The sequence below is a fragment of the Oryctolagus cuniculus genome, chromosome 7 (genome assembly GCF_964237555.1).
Source record: "Oryctolagus cuniculus chromosome 7, mOryCun1.1, whole genome shotgun sequence".
NCBI classification, from domain to species: Eukaryota; Metazoa; Chordata; class Mammalia; order Lagomorpha; family Leporidae; genus Oryctolagus; species Oryctolagus cuniculus.
In genome coordinates this window covers 97,568,538-97,586,329 of record NC_091438.1, presented here as the reverse complement: position 1 = coordinate 97,586,329, position 17,792 = coordinate 97,568,538, and the positions used below count along the sequence as shown (strand labels likewise).

General features: G+C 39.5%; 2 protein-coding genes across 10 annotated transcripts in view; one reads left to right on the top strand and one right to left on the bottom strand.

Annotated features, from left to right (window-relative positions):
* TNNI3K (TNNI3 interacting kinase) overlaps positions 1–17,792 on the top strand; it is a 372,046-nt gene that overhangs the window by 279,904 nt on the left and 74,350 nt on the right. The window lies entirely within an intron of this gene.
* On the bottom strand, positions 2,340–16,834 carry LRRC53 (leucine rich repeat containing 53). The gene is given in 6 exon segments (XM_051856360.2): positions 2,340–2,844; positions 2,847–2,919; positions 2,921–2,951; positions 2,953–5,032; positions 8,243–8,758; positions 15,239–16,834. Coding segments are annotated over 6 exon segments (3,744 nt in total). The 5' UTR covers positions 16,140–16,834; the 3' UTR covers positions 2,340–2,701.

The following is a 17,792-nucleotide window of genomic DNA, read 5'->3' as shown; positions in this document are numbered from 1 at the left end:
TAAGGGACAATGTGAACATTTTAATTTGGAGATAAAAGCACATCATCAGCAGGTTCTAAAAGCATTTTTTGGTGTAGAATTGATGTCTCAAGCAGAAAGCTGGGAAATGAGTAAGAGAAACTAACAGGCCTAAGGGGAATTATTATTAAAAAATAAAATTACTAAAAGGTCAAATATTGATCACTGCAAGCAAAAGGTGTACTTCTAAGCAGTGAAGTTTATCTGCAGAGAGATGGAGACAGACAGAAAACTCTCATCCACTGGCTCACTCCTCAAATGCTTGAATTGACTGGAGCTGAGCTGGGGTTGGATCCAGGAGCCAGAATTTAATTTAAATTTCCTTCGAAAGTGGCAGGAACCCAGTTACTTGAGCCATCATTGCTGCCTCGCAGAGTCTACATTAGTGTGAAACCAGAGACAAGTGTCGGAGCCAGGAATTGAAAGACTATACATATTTAATAAGCACCCCAGTTGTCTTACACCCAATATAGATAAGGAAATAGTGGGTTGAAATGGAAGCAAAAGACAAGGAAATCACAGCAGCCAACTGGGCTACTGTTACAGTATTTTTGTTGAATATAAGATAGACTACAATGGTTACCATGGGGATCCAGAAGCAAGGGTAAACCTGAGAACTATTTCAAAGGAAACATCATAAAGAGGTGAAAGACTGGGTTTTGAAAATCGAAGAGAGGTAAGATTCCAGGAGAGCTGTCATTGCTGCTGCTAAGAGTTAGCTAGTGACCAAGAGTCCTTGTTATACCATTACATGGTGGAGATATTGTTGGCAGTGAGAGGAGACAGAACAAAGGTACGGGCTCTGCAGTAAGGTGACAGTGCTTTAAAAAAATAGGAAAAGGATAAGCAAAGAAGGATATTGAGAAAAAAGTAACCTGGTCCACAAAGCTGAGGGAGCTGTCAATTAGCATAGAGTGAACTTACCGTGCAAAAAGTTGGCATAAGATGCTCTTCTCACCTTAAAAGTACTTAACAAAATGAAGTGAGGTCAGAGAAGGCAGACAGATGGCACAGAAGTTAAGCTCCAGCAGAGGGGCCAAACAAAAACAGAGGGGAAATGAGTTGGAGTTAAAAGCAAGACAATCTTGAATCTTGGTGTGCAAATAGAAAGAAGAGAAGTAATAAAGTTAGAGACTTTCAAAATAAAGTTATGTCAATTGTTGGCAATTCTAAATAAAAAGGGAAATGGAAGACAGGTGGGGCTTGCAAGCAATATTTACATTATTCAAATATCTCTTAATCTTTGTAATAATGCCAGATGTTACATAGTTACAGAGATAGAAAAAAAGGAGGTTGTTTTTTTTTTCCTCCACTAGGAAATGTGAAATATAATATTCTGTACTGTGTTCTTTACTGGAGTGTTGAACAATAAAGTTGTTTGAGTATATCTATTTTCTTAATATTTATTTATTTATTTGAAAGGCAGAGTGATGGAAATGAGAGAAGGAGAGACAGAAAGAAAGAGACAGATCATCCTTCCACTGGTTCACTCCCCAAATGCCCAGAGCAGCTGGAGCTAGGCCAAGCAGAAGCTAGGAGCCAGGAGCTCCCAATGGATATCTCACAATGGGTGGCCGGGACTCAAGAAATTGGACCATCATCTGCTATATACCCAGTTCATTAATAGGAAGCTGGATTGAAAGTGGAAGAGAAACTTGATCCTACGCATTCTGATATGAAATGGGGGCTTTCCCAAGGGCAGCTTAATCAGCTAAGCCACAACACCCTCACTTACCTATATTTTTCAAATTAATGTGACTATAAATGAGACACAGCTAATGACACTGCTTTTAAACCTAATATTTGTAAGACTTTTAATTCCTGTGCAAGAGCACTCACACCAAACAATAGCTGCATACTAAAACTCAAAGAGATCAAACCTTGAAAGCTACATGCTAATGGGTTATTTAGTTTTCAGAATCTTAAATTAATAACAATTGGCAATAAAGCTCATTAAAATTCCTTTTGTTCGGAATCCATTGTGTTGATCTTGAAGCCCTAGTTGTTCTTTTTATATGATTGAATCTGAGATCTCCACCTAGTGGATTTAAAGGATTTTGCAGGTTTTACAGTAACAGCCTACTAGCTGGAAAATCCTTATTTTTTTCTTCTCTTAGAAAAATAACAGGTATTAAAGACTTCTACTTAAGCTCTAGGATAATTGTCAACAAAACAGTTACAAATGGATGAAATATACCAGTATGTTCATCAGCTAAACTATAGTTAGCAAAGCTGAATTTTCATTTTCATACTATAATTAGGAAAACAAATCAGGCACAAATATAAATATAGAATCATCTGTGTAGAAAGCAATAGTGTAATACCACTAATTGAGATTTGTATTATAATTTCCATAAAATAAACATGAAGTATAAAACCGCTCACTTTTTCTTGTCTAATCTTTCATTTGTTTGAGGTTCTTTTTTTTTTTTTCTTTAATGTTTGGCTGCTTTTCCAGAACCAGACAACATGTTTCTTTTCTATTCTTCCGTTTCTTGGGGACGCACACTTAGTTAATTGTGTCAAACATATCTTGTGGCTGCATCTTTGATTTTTACCTTGTATTCAACTGTACGCTTTTATTTCATTGATAAAAAGGAATTATTGAAGATTTGTCTTCCAAAATAATGCATTTGAAATGCATGCAAAGGCTAAGGGGTGTTGTGTGTCCTTTTGAAGAAAGCTAAAGTAGAAAATAATTATTATTTGAGTGATTTTGCTTACTTTGTTCTGCCTCTAAAGGTGATGCATTAGCATTTTCACCAGATGGTGGATACAGTGCAGGTTTTGGAGCAGAGTTTTCAGCTTCATTTATTCTGCTAGGATTAGAGGTACCTCGTTCCCTGCCTCAAAATGAATGCCTTTTAACTCTGGTAAGAGGGACAGCACTGCATGAGTCACCTACTGTCACTGCACCTTCTTTCTGTGCACGGTTTATCTGGTTGAGTATTTTGAATGTTGAAATCATGCATATTACTGCTAATCTGGAGATCAATTTCACTGTGAGGGGTTCTATTTTGGGTTTCACAGGAACTTGTCATCCTCAAATCTTTAGCTGCAATGTCCTCCTTGTCAGAACTTGAACTACTCAATAAATGTTTTTCACTTTTTCCATTTTCCCAAGTTTGCGGCATTTCTTTTGTGGAGCTTTGTAAGGTCATTGTTGTGGTCTGAATTAACATACTAGAATTTGTCTTGCTTTCATAGAGCAGGTTTTGCTCTTCTTTACCTACTATTTTTGTCTCTAGTGCTTCAGTGCCATCATCTCTGGGCAATGCATTTGTGCTGTCAGTTCCTTTATCACTACTGTTGGCTAGATGCCAAATGGCTTGACTACTTAGAGGAGAAGTACTGATATCCTTGGGAAGCTCTATGCTATTTTGGAATGGAATAGAATTTGTCTTCATAAATGGTAGGGTGTTCTTGGGCTGTGTCAGGGGAATGAGAGAGGAATCACAAGTTTCTGTGTTAGGAAGTTTTTCCCCTACATCATTTCCTTCCTTATCCATCTTGAAACATTCCACAATTTGATGTAATAGCTTGGGTTTAGTTTTTAATGTCTTGTCTTCATTTCTGTGTTGCTCATAACTTGAATTTTGTTTTTCCTGTTGTAAAACTTGGTTTTCACCTAATGTATACTCCTCGTGGTAGGTTTCAGTCTTGTAAACACCTGCAACTTGTGGTTGATTCCTTGGGGACAAGGAATACTGCTTTAACTCACTGGTGTTTGATTTATTCTGCCCCATGTGCTCAGGGAGCTCTGTTGCCCCTTGGTCAATAGTCTTCCTGAAATTTTGGGATGATAAAACATCACTCCCTTTATGTTCCCAAGTAGCTTGTAAATCACCAGGAACTTCTACTGTGAGCTGAGTTGCACCCTCCATTTGTTCAGCTGAGAACTGAGAACGTGAGTGCCTCCACACAGCATCAATGGTTGGAGACTCAGGCAATGTTGACAGACTTCTGTCGGGAATGTGACCAGCTGGTTGACAACCGCCTTCTAAAGACCTGGTGTTAGCACTGAGTACAGGGGCACTTTTAGTGTTTCTTCTGTAGTATGAGGTCTGCTTTGGGGCGTGTTTGAGAGGGATCCACTTTGAAGTGAGTCTAACATAATTGTTCCTCTCTTGCTCTTGAGGAAAATCTACAGAAGACAGAAGATTGATTTTGGCTTTTTTCTCAGAAGTTTTGGGTAATTTTTTAGAAGGTAGCAACGCATGCTTGTGTTTCCTTTGAAATTCTGGCAGGGATTTTTCTGGATGAACTCTGACTTTTTTAAAAGGATGTAAATTTAATTTTATCTTTAAATTTTGTCCTTTAGTTTTCCTTTTGAGATCAGATTGACCAGTTCTCTTCATTTTCAGAATCTCTGAATCCATAAACCATTTTCCTCCTTTGTTTCTCTCCCTAGGGTTGTTACATTTTTTGAGATCCAAGTTTGTCAGTTGGTTACTATGATTTTCCTGCAGTTTCCAATGGTTTGATCTTTTTGGTGATACCACCAACATGTCTTTTTCTACTAAATCAGGATTGTGGAAGCTAACCCTCTTTGGTGAATACATTTTCTTGGTTTTTGTTGATAGCCCTGGAAAATCTCTGTTGTCTTCACCCAAAAGAAATTTTTCTATTGCATTGTTAATTTGGATTTGCTCTTTCTCAGGCTTTGAATGCTCTCTGTGATTTATCTTCCTTTCTTTCATATAATCTTGCAGTTGATCACAGGGCACATATTTACAGATAAGAGAACTGTTTGATTGAAAGTACCTAGGCCTGCTGTGTTGTAACAGTCCATAAGGATCATCATATTTTGATCTTTGTTTTTGTAAGATCTTTTGTGCACAAGGCTTGGATGATGAGCTTGTAATAAAATGTCTCTGCCTGTGAGGTTGTAAGCCATTGTCTTCTTTTTCTATTGGAGGCTGCCATGATTCATTTGTTAAATGCTTTTCAAGATTTTCCCTTGCCAAAGCTGAAGAGGATGCTGCATATCTTCTAAATGTGTCACTGCTGATATCTGCTGAACAATAAGTACAGAAATTTAGCACTGGGCTAAGTTGTATTGCCCAACCTGATGATTATAAACCTTATGAAAAGTGCAAAAATAACTCCTCTGATTATGTCAATTCTTGAGTTAACTAAATATACAAAGCACATTTGGTTGTTTGATATGTTTGCAATGACATTGTTTATGGCCATATTTCAGACAGTTCAGATACTGACATAAAAGTTGTATAATTAGGAATAAAAATGTTACTCAGAGTTGTACATCTTTTTGTTAATTGTTTGTTTTAAATAGGAATAATATCTAAATCCTTTTGAAATAGCCATGCTAATTTTTTCCACATTCAAGTCCAATTTAGACATAAAATATTGGGAGGGAGGAAATGGGTACATTACTGAATAGAATTATCTAGTCAACAAAAGAGAAATACTTGTGAGCTACTGCCACAATGAAAGCGGAGACCATGCCTATTTTATTTTCCATAGCTTAATTCAATATTCATTAAATATTTGTTCAATGAATAGGTCTTTTGAAATATGGCTGATTTATACTGCAGCAATGTCTGTCTGGGACTTACAAATGACATTACATTACTTATATATCTTAAATAATATTGGTGATAATAATAATAAAATTGTGAATTTAGCACATACTACATCCAGGCATTATACTAAATATTTTGCTCTCATCATCTCATTTAATATTTGTAACATTGGACTCATTGTATTACCTTATAACTTTACAGATGAAGAAACACACTTAGAGAGATTGAATCTTTTCTCCCAGTCACATATCAGTTAAGTCATATGGCCAGAAATCAAACCAGGTTCTAAATGACTTTAAACCCAATCATCTTAATTACAACATATGTTAATTTTAAAATGACATCTTGTCAGTATACTTTCTCTTATTTCATGAAATTGCTTTATCTAGAGGAAGAAAGAAGTATTCTGTTCAGTGTGATCAAGGAACAGGTGATTAAACCCCAGACTAAGATCTGCTATCCTCTTTCTGGGTAACCTTGAAAAAGCTACTTATTTCCTGGATTTTATATGATTGTAGTTATGGGAACTGTATTTGAGTATATATGATTACGTGGAAAGAATTTGTAGCCATTTTTAGATTCCCAGAGTATTCTTAAATTCTAAGATAAATTTTAGAGGCATGCATTTGGACTAGCAGTTAAGACACCAGCTGGGACAACCACATCCCACATTGGAGTGCCTGGGCTCAAGTACAGGGTATGTTTTCAATTCTAGATTCTTGCTAATGCACACCCTGGGCAACAGGAGTGCTGGCTCAAGTAGCTTATTCCTTGTCACCACGTGGGAGACCTGAAATGAGTTCATGACTCCCGGCTTTGGCTTCATCCACTGTGGGCATTCAGGGAGTGAACCAGTGGATGAAAGGGCTTTTTCTCTCTCACCTCTCCTTTGTCTCTCAAATAAAATAAATGGTTTTAAAATATAAGTATTAGGAACTGCTGAACTAAATCATCTCTAAAGTCCCCATTGCCCCTGAAACTCTGTATTTCTGTGTTTCTAGCTACATTGTCTCCTTATTAATTTCTACTATGGAGCACATGTAGCCTTGACTGTTTCTGTCTCCAGTTCCTGCCTTTCCAGCTCCAATACAATGCCTGGCATGTAGTAGAATTTCAGGTGCTTTTAAAAATAATTGTATTGATCTGACAAACCAATGTTCTCAGTGTGAAACGAGAAACTCAGTTTTAAATGGTTAAGAGATCACATTCCCTTCAATATAGGAATTTCCCACTGAGAAGTTAAGGCACTGGACAAAGCTAAAATAAAACATCTGCCAAAGGTATGACTTTATTTCTTTAAGGATCTATTTATTTGACAGGCAGAGTGACAAAGAGACAGAGATAGAGACATAGAGATTCATCTCTTCCATATACTGGTTCACTCCGCAAATGTCTGCAATGCTGGGTGGGGCCAGGATGATGTCAGGAGCCTGGAACCCCATCCTGGTTTCCCACATGGGTAGTAGAGTCCCTAGTACTTGGGCTATGCTCCGATATTTTTCCCAGGCTCCTTAGCAGGGAGCTGAATTGAAACCAGAGCAGCTGGAATTCACACCAGGATTCTGATAAGGGATGCTGATAAGCACTGAGCACTTACCCCGCTGCAACACAATCTCAGCCCCAATATGATTCCATTGAAAGGCTAAAGCTTATTTATTTACAAAATAAAACGAATGTCATCTTATTTCCAGGGCATATGTCTCCTCAGCCATCCCTCTCTTGGGTCAAATAACCAGCCTTCAGATACTGCTAAGAATCTGTGGAATGGAATGGAAAACTCACAGCTTGCTTGTGCCATAAATGAAATAACAGGTGTTTTCTTCTTATTCAATTTTCCCCAAATCCATCCTAGGGCCAGATCCTCATGGAAAGAATTTCATGGTACAACATCTCTGTCTTTTGTATTCTGGGAGAAAATTCTATTGTGTTGTAAACCAAGTCAAATAAATGACAGCAGCCTCTTTTTAGAACAGCTGTAAAAGTTTTCACTGCCGAGCCTGAAAACATCACCCTACTGTTCAGGAAGAAAAAGGAAGACATTTAATTCATTGCCTCCACCTAAATATTGACATTGTCCATGTACAGTGGGTAGATGTCACGGCCAGATTCACTTGGCTCCCAACATGAGACAATGAATTAAGTCCTGACTTTCCCTGAACTGGGAAGTTATCATCCCTGACAGCACAGCAAGCAAAGTATGTTTCTTGACATCATTCCTGAAATGAATCACGAGCATTAGAAGGCCCATTCTTCTAACATGTCATACTCTGGGAAGGTTGCTTACTGCAGAATTGGCATCAGAGCCCAAAGGATTTTGGAACAAAAGCTGTTACTCACCTTTCCATAAATCTTAACAGCACTACTGCTACTTAAAAGGATTTTTTTTTTTAAATTTTAACATTGCTGGATATTGGGTCTCAAATTTCACTCTCAGTAGACAGGAGATATACTCAGTTCCTGACAATGGGATGCCTCAACCTCACCCTACCTGAAACATATGTGTGCCTGTGCACATACACACACACCCACACACACACCATCTTCAAATGTGTAGAATAGGGATAGACTGAAGCTATGATTTTAATAGCACTTCCTGTTGGGGAAATTAAAGAAGGTTTCCTCCTTCAGGGAGAATTGAACAGAGTGGGATGGGATTTTCTAAAATAAGACAAACTCACCTATTGCTTTTGTTAGGCACTGTGGCAGGGTTTCAGTTTGGATTTCTCCAGTCTCATACTTCCTTAGATTTTCAACTCTCTTTGGACAACATCTTGTAAGTAAGGCTGCTTCATTAAAAGCTGCCACAGTCCCAGGAGGCTCTGAACATCCTGACTGCAGCAATCTGCCATCCAGGCAAAAGAAAGTGCTGTCTGCCCCATGGTCCTTCCCTTTCAGGTTTCTAAATGATCCGTCAAGGGCTGTGGACTCCGAGGCCAATGTTGCTTGATGGCTATTTTCCTGTAAAAGTGGCATTTCCTTTCTGGACCCCACAACGGACATGACCTTTATCTCACTTTCCTGAGTTAAGTGGCAGTTACAGTATCCCTTAGCGTGGTAATTTCTTGCCTCATGAGCACACAGGGATTCATCGAAGGTTCTGCAACAAAGGTTTTCTGATGTGTGTTCATTTGCTTTGCCTTGTTGGAGTTTCCAGTTAAATACAACTAAACCTAGGCAAGTGAGACCAACAGCTCCTGTGACAAAGAGAGAGAGCATTAAAAGATAACATCATAGAAAGAAACATATAAATCACCAAATGTGAAACAAATATAAAAGTTAATGGCTTAAAGGGTGTCAGAAGAGATGGGAAGTCCATCACCATTTGGAAAAATATCAGACTAGTAATAGGCTATATAATTGATATTGTTCTGCCCTCTAATTTGGAACTTTCTTTGTGTATACTAAAAATTATAAAAAACAACACAGTCTGGATTCTCTTTGGTAGTGAAAAAAGGCTTTCTCATGGACTGAAATTCATTCAAGATGAATTATATTATTTTTGCTGCCTTCTGAAAACCAGTTTAGTTCCCAATTTCTTATTTCTTAATCTTGTAATCAATAAAAAGACTACAATTAATACATGAAATTCTCATATACCCCTACCTCCTTCTCCCTAAAGAAAATTTGATCCTATGTGCAATTAACATATCTTAATCATCCCTGAAGCTTCACCACCACCCCAGCTCACTGGTTTGTCATTAGCAACCAGGCCAAACTCCTTGGCATTCAAGGTTAAATACAATCTGTCCTTTCCCTTCCTTCCTAGCCTTATTTTACATTGTTTTGCACACTCAGACATCATGTTTTAAGCTCTTCATTAGTCCTAACACGTACATGTAAGCCTTTGCATGTGCTCTTAATGATTTTTTAGTACATTCTCTTATCTCTGCTTGTAAGAGTTATATTTAGCCTTTAAAACTAAATCAACACCTCAAAATTTCTTGATGCCTTTGCGGTGTTTTCCATCTTGCAAAGATCATTCCCTTTTATGAACTCTCACAATAAGATAAATAACATCTAACCTCAGACAGCCTGGAACTGTCACTTCAGTTCTATGTGGATATTGCTTACCCTCTGGATAAAATTGCAGGGGGCAGTGTGTTTCCAACCTAGGTGCACACCCTAACCTGTTTCTACCTCACTTCCATCTCAACAAACCACATCTTCAAATAACCAGTTGTTCAAACCAAAGTCTCTGAGTCGTATCCCCACTTCTCCACCGTTACACTGACTTCCTTTGTTTCTCAGCACTTAAAACAGTGCTGGGCTGATGACGATGATGATGATGTCCATTCATTCTCTTGTCCACTGCACACCTTCTTCTGCTAGCATTCTGCAATGTGGGGAAACAACGTCTCCCCCTGCTCCACAGTCCACCCCCAGTGCCTACAAGTCTGGCACAAGGAAGTACTCCAGAAAAGCTTATTGAGTATTCTTAAACCAACAGAAGATCTGTTCATAAATTCAGATCACAGAAAGTGTTGGGTGGTCTGACTTTACAAATTCCCGAACTGGTTTTCAGGAGTAGGGAGATCCATGTTCAAAGCTCAGTTGTGACTGCATCTGCTGTGTGACCTTGGACAAGTCAGTTTCCTCCAGAAAGGCAGGCAATGAAGGAGACAATCTCAATGTTCTAGGATGTTTGATTCATTTCAGCATGCCTGGTTCTTTCCATGGAAACCTTGTTAGTGCAATGTGATCATTTTTTAATTTAAAGGGAAGATGTGGGATGGTGCTGTGGCGCAGCATGGTTAAGCCACCATCTGCAATGCTGGCATCGCATAAGAGCATTGATTAAAGTCCCAGTTGCTCCACTTCTGACCCACCTCCCTGCTAATGTGCCCGGGAAAGTAGTGGAAGACGACCTGAGTGCTTGGACTCCTATACTCACATGGGAGACCTGGAAGGAAGTCAAGGCTTCTAGAATTGGCATGACCCAGCCCCTGACATTGTGGGAATTTGGAGACTGAACCAATAGATTGAAGATATCTCCCTCTCCCCCCTACCTTCTCCCTTTTCCTGCTTCCTCTATAAATCTGTCCTTCAAATAACTAAATAAGTCTAAGAAAACAGAGAGAGAAGGGAGATTATCTGCCATGATTATTTCATTCTGTTTTGTTAAAGATAATAGTGGTTTCTGATTAAAAATATCTTCCAATCATTGTATATATTACCATATCATGCAATCTTATGAACTCATTTTAATTTAATAATATACTATTGGAAAATGCTGTAACATATTGAAATAATTTAATTTCTATCAAAAGCACAATATTTCTTTAAAATCGTAGAAAATTTAGAACATTACACTTTTATTGTCAAATTCTAGAGTCTTGGTTATTCCAAACAAAAATTTTAATATGAATTGTTAAAAAATGTTAGATTCATAAATGTAAGAAGCAATCATTATCTCTTATAAAATTCAGGATTCAGTTAAGCTTCCCTTGCAACACACGCATCTCACATCAGAGTGTCCAGAGGCCCAGCTACTCTGCTTCCAATCCAAGTTTCTTCTAATGCATCTTGGGAAGCAGCATGTCATGGCTCAAATGGTTGGGCCCCTGCCACCCATGTTGGGGACCTAGATGGAGTTCCAGTCTCCTAGTCTGGGGAGTAAACCAGTAGATGTATGAACCCTATTTCTGCCTCACTCTCTTCTCTCTCTGCCTTCCAAGTTCATGAAAATAAATAAATATTTACAAAATTTAGGACTCATAGCTCTGTACTTAGACTTTCCTTAGGTGCTTTATAATCGTTCTGAGCCTTATCTCCCTAAATGAAGATAATTAATATTATGCAGGGATTAAAAAGAGATAATATATATACCATAATTAACACAGTGCTTTGATGTAGCATAATTCAATGAATAGTTATTGCAGTTTGTGATTTTGATCACTGCTGCTGCCATTGTTTAGCTCTTATATTGTCCTGTTGGGTTCTGAAAGACTTGATTTCCTTTTTTCTTAAGATTTTACTTATTTATTTACTTGAGAGGTATAGTTACAGACAGAGAGAGGGAAAGACAGAGAGAAAGGTCTTCCATCCACTGGTTCACTCCACAAATGGCTGCCATGGCCAGAACTGAACCAATCCAAAGCCAGGATTCAAGAGCTTCTCTGGGTCTCCCATGTGGGTGCAGGGGCTCAAACACTTGGGCTATCCTCCACTGCTTTCCCAGGCCATAAGCAGAGAGCTGGATCAGAAGAGGAGCAGCCAGGACATGAACCAGTGCCTATTTGGGATGCTGGCACCACAGGCAGAGGCTTAGCCTGCTATGCCACAGGGCCATCCCCCAAGACTTGGTTTCTAGGACCTCCCTCCACCCCCTGCCCCCCCACCTACATTAAGACAATATCATACATAGCAGATGCACTTACCAAACTAAATAATAAAGAAAACAAAGATCTACTTTTTTCTTAAAGTCATGCATCAGCCATTGAAATGACAGTAAGTATAAATTGGTTCCAAGATAAAGCTTCTCCTCTAATTGTGCCTATAACGTAAGGACTCAGTCAACTCTCCTCCCGTTAGTACTGGAGAGATATATGTATCCCATTACTGACTAGTTATAGTCACTTTTCATTAATGCAGAAAGCAAAAGATACAAATGAAGTTGAGGTCAGGCTGAATTTTCTATTAAGATGTCTGAATTTTCATTGCCATGGGCATGGTTTCTATTTTGAAAAATTGTTCTAAGACTCTTTATGAGTTGTCCAAAAAGGCAAAATTAATAAGTTCTCATTGAGGCATCAGAAATATATTATATTACAGCTCTAAGAGAACTTCTTATCCAACAGGACACAGAATAGGAAGTGTCAAGAAACAAGTGTTTAGTGCCAAATACCCACTTATTAGTTTAAAATTCACTGTGTATGATGATTTATATTCCTTTGAATTCTGATGACTTAGGTATAGTTGAATAAAATGAAATAATGGGCTAAATTGTGGTTTTAAGTCTTTTCCCCACAATCTAGAGCTAGATATAATTCAAAACATTTTTTTCAAAAGCAGAATCTTAGTGAACAAATTGATCTAAAAATCAGAATCTTTTATGAGAATTACTTCTCAAAACATTTAATTTAATAATTACTCAATGAAAGATAATAGTATGATAATTTCCCGCAATAAAACTTAACATGTATGTGACCATATTTACAATTAATCCATGTATACAAAGCTTCCTATCACTTTGACAAAATCTTTGGAATCTTCCTGAACTTGTATCCATTTCCACACTGATAACTGTTAACAAAATATATTTCTGAATATATATTTCTTTTGGTTAAGATTAATTTATTTATTTGACAAGCAGGGTGACAGAGAGAAAGGGAAAGAGAGAAACAGAGTGATCTTCGACCCACTGGTTCAATCTCCAATTGGCCAGGGCTGGGCCACGACAAAGCCAGGAGCTTCTAACCCATTTTGGGGTGTTCAGTAAAAGTGGCAGAAGCCTAACTACTTAGTGCGCCCTCTGCTGCCTTTCCAGGTGCATTAGCAGGAAGCTAGATTGAAAGCATAGCAGCCGGGACTCCGGACTGGAACTGGTACCCTAATATGGGATATTGGCTTTACAAGCAGTAACTTAGCCCACTGTGCCACAACACTCGCTCTCTGAATATGTATTTCTATTAACAAATGTAAAAGATGTTGAAAGTTCCCCTATTGCAATATTTCACAAACCCAAGTCCTACTGAACCCATAATTCAATGAAATCCTCTGTGAAACAAGGGGTTTATGGTCAAATAAGTTTCAGACATGCTGCTCATTATATCTTGTCCGTAGAGATTCCTAATACTCATTGGAAAATGAAAGGCTATGAGGTAGCTACAATAAAAAAGCCTGTTTCATATTGTTTAATCGAGCTTTTCTAAAACCTCTTTGAACCCCACAACCTATTGCTTATGTGTACATTTGTATGTGTGTGTGTGTCTTTTTGTTTAGAATACATATTAATTATCCCCTAGAACAAGTATTCTAGGAGGCATATTTAAGGAAAAACAGCTGCTACATCACTTGTGTCTTTTATGGTAAATTATTTCTTAGCACATATAATTACTGACATGGCAACATGGTTTTTAAAACACTTTATCTTTCTAAGAATATTTGAATTCCCTCCCACGTGAGCTTGATTACTGCTAGTGGTAGTTCCATTGTCTTATCCTGAGGCTGGTCTTCATCTATTCTGATTAAAAGTGTAACTATCAGGAGTTAGGAATCTGATGTTGAATCAATTCCCTGGAAGCCTACTATTGAATAATGATTTTAGCACATATGCAAAATATATCAGTTTATTCCTACATGCCATTTCTGCGCCTGCAGTCTCCTAGCTTTGGAGCACTACACACACCCATGTGTGCACACACCGTATCTCATCATCACAAGGTTACCCACAGGTGCACAGAATTTTACCATATACTGAGAACATAGGATAAACCACACACATGAGCTAGATAACTCAAGAAATCTCATGTGGGGTCAGTGTTGTGGCACAGTGGCTTAAGTTGCAGCCTACAATGCCGGTATCATTTATGGGTGCTGGGGTTCCAGTCCCCGCTGTTCTGTTTCCAATCCAGCTCCCAGCTGATGGACATGGGAAGTAGGCAGAAGATGGCCTGAGTGCTTGGGCCTGCCATCCATGTAAGAGACTCAAATGGAGTTCTAGGCACCTGGCTTTGGCCTGGCCTACTGCCGGCCACTGTGATCATTTGGGGAGTGAACCAGTAGAATGGAAGTTCTTTCTGTCTCTCCCTCATTCTCTGTCACTCTGACTTTCAAATAAATAATAAAGTAAGCCTTAAGAAAATGAAGAAATCCCATTCATTCAACTAATGGCACCAAGCATCAATGCCTCATTCATCCAGTGAGATGTAATGAGTTTATGCATAGTTACAAAAAACTTCTTAATTACCATTAAAAAATTAAGGAGCTGGATATTGCCCTCTCCTTTGTTGGTTTGAGGAGCTATGGGTCAAGTTAGACAAACAAAATTTCTAGAAGAATTCAAAAGTTCCAAACAGGAAGAAAACCAAGGCACAGAGAGGTTAATTAATTTGCCCGTAGTCATATAGCTTCTAAGAACAAACTAATGTTTAGACCTGGGCAATCCAAGTGCAGAGTTCATGAACTTCACCCTGTTTTATGCTTATCCAGCCCTGTAGATTAGGATATACGTAATTTTTGTAATGGCATCTCTTCATGCACCAAGGAAAGGCCACTGACTACTACGGCACACAAACACAAGTGCCTGCAGGAAAGAGTGTACGTCTCATCAATTTTTTAATCTCTCTCTTGTAGCATCATAATAAATGCAATGACCTCTTTGCTAAATGGATGACTGATAAAATATAGATATTATTCCCACACTACAGAAAAGAAAACTGAAGTTTAAATAGCAAGTCAGTTCACTCAGGAGCACAATATTAGTTATTTCTGCACTGCAGCACTTGAAATTCTGGCCCAGGGCCCTTTCCTCTATGTTAGACAGCGTCTCTATGATGGGAAATTCTTACAACCTGTGCTAAATCAGCTAACATCCTCCCACATCTACAGGCAATTTCTCTCTTGCATAGCCCTAGCCAGTTTCCCCAGCTGCCTGAGAAAGACATCATGGAGCATACTTCAAGCCTACAGAAGAGGGTAAGGAAATGAGGAAGACACACTTCTTCCTGGCATACCTGCAAAGCCCAGCAGGGTCAGCAGGGCCACATCCTGCCCGGGGAGGAGGGAACCTCTTTCCTTCAGAACCAGAGTGAGGTTGGCAGCTTTGGCGTCACAGTTGTTCTCGGAAAGCCTTAGCAGACTCCTTGTGGTGGCCATAGCTGCAGCCGGTGCCTTACAATTTAGGTCCCTGGCATTCGTGAGCATATGAGCGGAAGAGGAAATGTAGGTTCTTAAAAACTGAGCAAGGGGGTAGAGATCGCAAGTGCAGCTCCACTGGTTCTTATCTAAGCTCAGAAGGATTAACTGCTTCAGCGGACTAAAAACATCAGGCATGTGGGCCAACCTATTTCGGGAAAGGTCCTCTTCCTGCAGTTGAGGCAGGGGTCGGGAAGCCTCTCTCTCAATATAGGAAATAAAATTGTTAGACAAGTCCAGATGCCTGGGACTGCGGAGGTGTGTGCCTGCAAAGGAGCTGTCGGCGAGATTGGTGATCTGGTTGCCGTCCAGCTGGAGCCGGGTCAGGCCCCTGGTGTTTCGGAACCAGGAGCCCCGCAGGGTGCGGACGGCATTGTTGCTCAGCACCAGTACCTGCAGGCTGCGGAGCTCGCTGAAGGTGTGGTCGCTGAGCGAAGAGCTGGAGATCTGGTTGTGTCCCAGCAGTAAGGTGCGCCACTGTGTCAGCCCCTGCAGGGCCTCTTGCCCAACATCCTTGATCTCGTTTCTGCGCAGCGAGAGCAGCGCCAGATGGAACAAGAGAGACAGGTTTGTGCTCTCGATAGAGGAGAGGTGTCCATCAGTGATGATGAGAACCCTGGAGGTCACGGGGGCTTCTGTGGGGAAGAAAGCACAGACTAGCAGCAGAGGACACGCAAGAGCGATGCAGGGGACAGAGATGATCACCTGCCCCTGAGCCATCTTACCACCTGGGTTAGAACAGCCTGCAAAAGCAAAATGACTTCTAAATTTAAGAGGAGGCTGGCTGTTTATTAGAATGAGGGATTAGTATCTTCTTTGTTACCGTGACATGTTTGCTTCCTTGGAATGCCAGAGTTAATTTGTTCTTGGGGATTAGCTTGGTTGAAGCTGATTTCAGGCTTCCTCTCCCTGAGGTTGGAACTGCCCAGCTGCCTGCGTACTGCCCTACACAGATGCTGCCCAGGCTTCCCCGTGAGGAAGTTTCTCACTAGCAATGTGTATTTAAGCTGTGAAGTCAGTCCTCTTTTCTCTCAGATGTAAAAGGTGTGGCTAGGGGAATGCAGGAGGGAGAAGGAGCCTTGGTTTCTGCTTTTTAGCTCGAGGCTAAAAGTTGGCAACTTGGTAAGGATCTATATTCTCTGCAGACAACCTAAGGATCTGTCAGTGGGGTTCTCATTATAGCCTGGGCCATTTTGGCCTCCTGTCTAATATCTGTTCCCTCCAATGAAGTCCATCATGTGATGACAGGTGGTACTCAGGGCGTCCAACTGTTAAATCCCTTCACCATAATCACCTCGGAGCTATCACTGCTCTGTCATTAGAAATCAAAGCGTTTTAACTCAATAAAGATGTATTATAATCAGGGGTTATTGTAACACATCTTTATCATGCTAAAATTGTTTTGACTATAAATGACAGTGTCATAAGGATGGAGGAGTCCATTGTCCCTGGGAGGTCTACAGGTGATATTAGAACAGTCAACGCAGGGGGAAGCAAATGACAATTCCCTTAGGACATGCAGTCTGCATCTCTGAAACAAAGAGATTTTTAAAAAAGGGAAATGACAAAGGATTCTCAGACTGCCTTCTTTAAGAAAAATCACTCCCAGTGATGCAGCACAGGCAAGCTTAAATCATGGCATTTCTTTTTTATTTATTATTGATTATTTGAATTCTAATAATTCTGGCCAGTTTGGCGTTTTGTTCCATTTGAGATTGTTTTTGATGGGGTGGAAGAGTTTTGTTTTCTTGGGTCCCCAGTCCTTCAGGGATTTGTTGAATGTGAATGAGCTGGCTGTTATTTCTGTCAATTCTTTCTTGTCTAGGACTTGACAGAAACTCTACTCACAAGTCATCCTTTTACTTCTGTGTCTCTCTGAAATCTAACTTCACAAATGTGGCATTTTGAAAATGAAAAGGAAGATCTGGAGGTGCAGCAATGTAGATGAAAAATATTTGTTTCCTCCTGACATCAACTATCTTTGATCAGGAAAAAAAAATGCATTTTAGAGAGGAGGAGAGAGGAGGGGTTTAGTGTGTGTTTTCAATACTGATTGGAAACAGTGTTACACACCAAGGAGCCTTGAATCCTTTTGTCTTCCTGTCAGGGATGATGATAACCTCTACCTCTGGATTCTCAGTCATGAGGTTGTAGAAATGGAAGAAATTATCATCTTCCATTCTGTCTTAACTCAAGCTTGTTTCTGAAAATTTTCCAGTGGCAGAGCTTATAGCTTGTTTATCTCTTCTTGGATATCAGAATGTAAATCACATTCTCCTCAAATTTGTTAATAAGGTGTCTTATTAAATTGTTGACTTAAGCAAGCAATATGTAATGAATACAGGCAGTGTATCTTGTTAGCATTTCTACAGC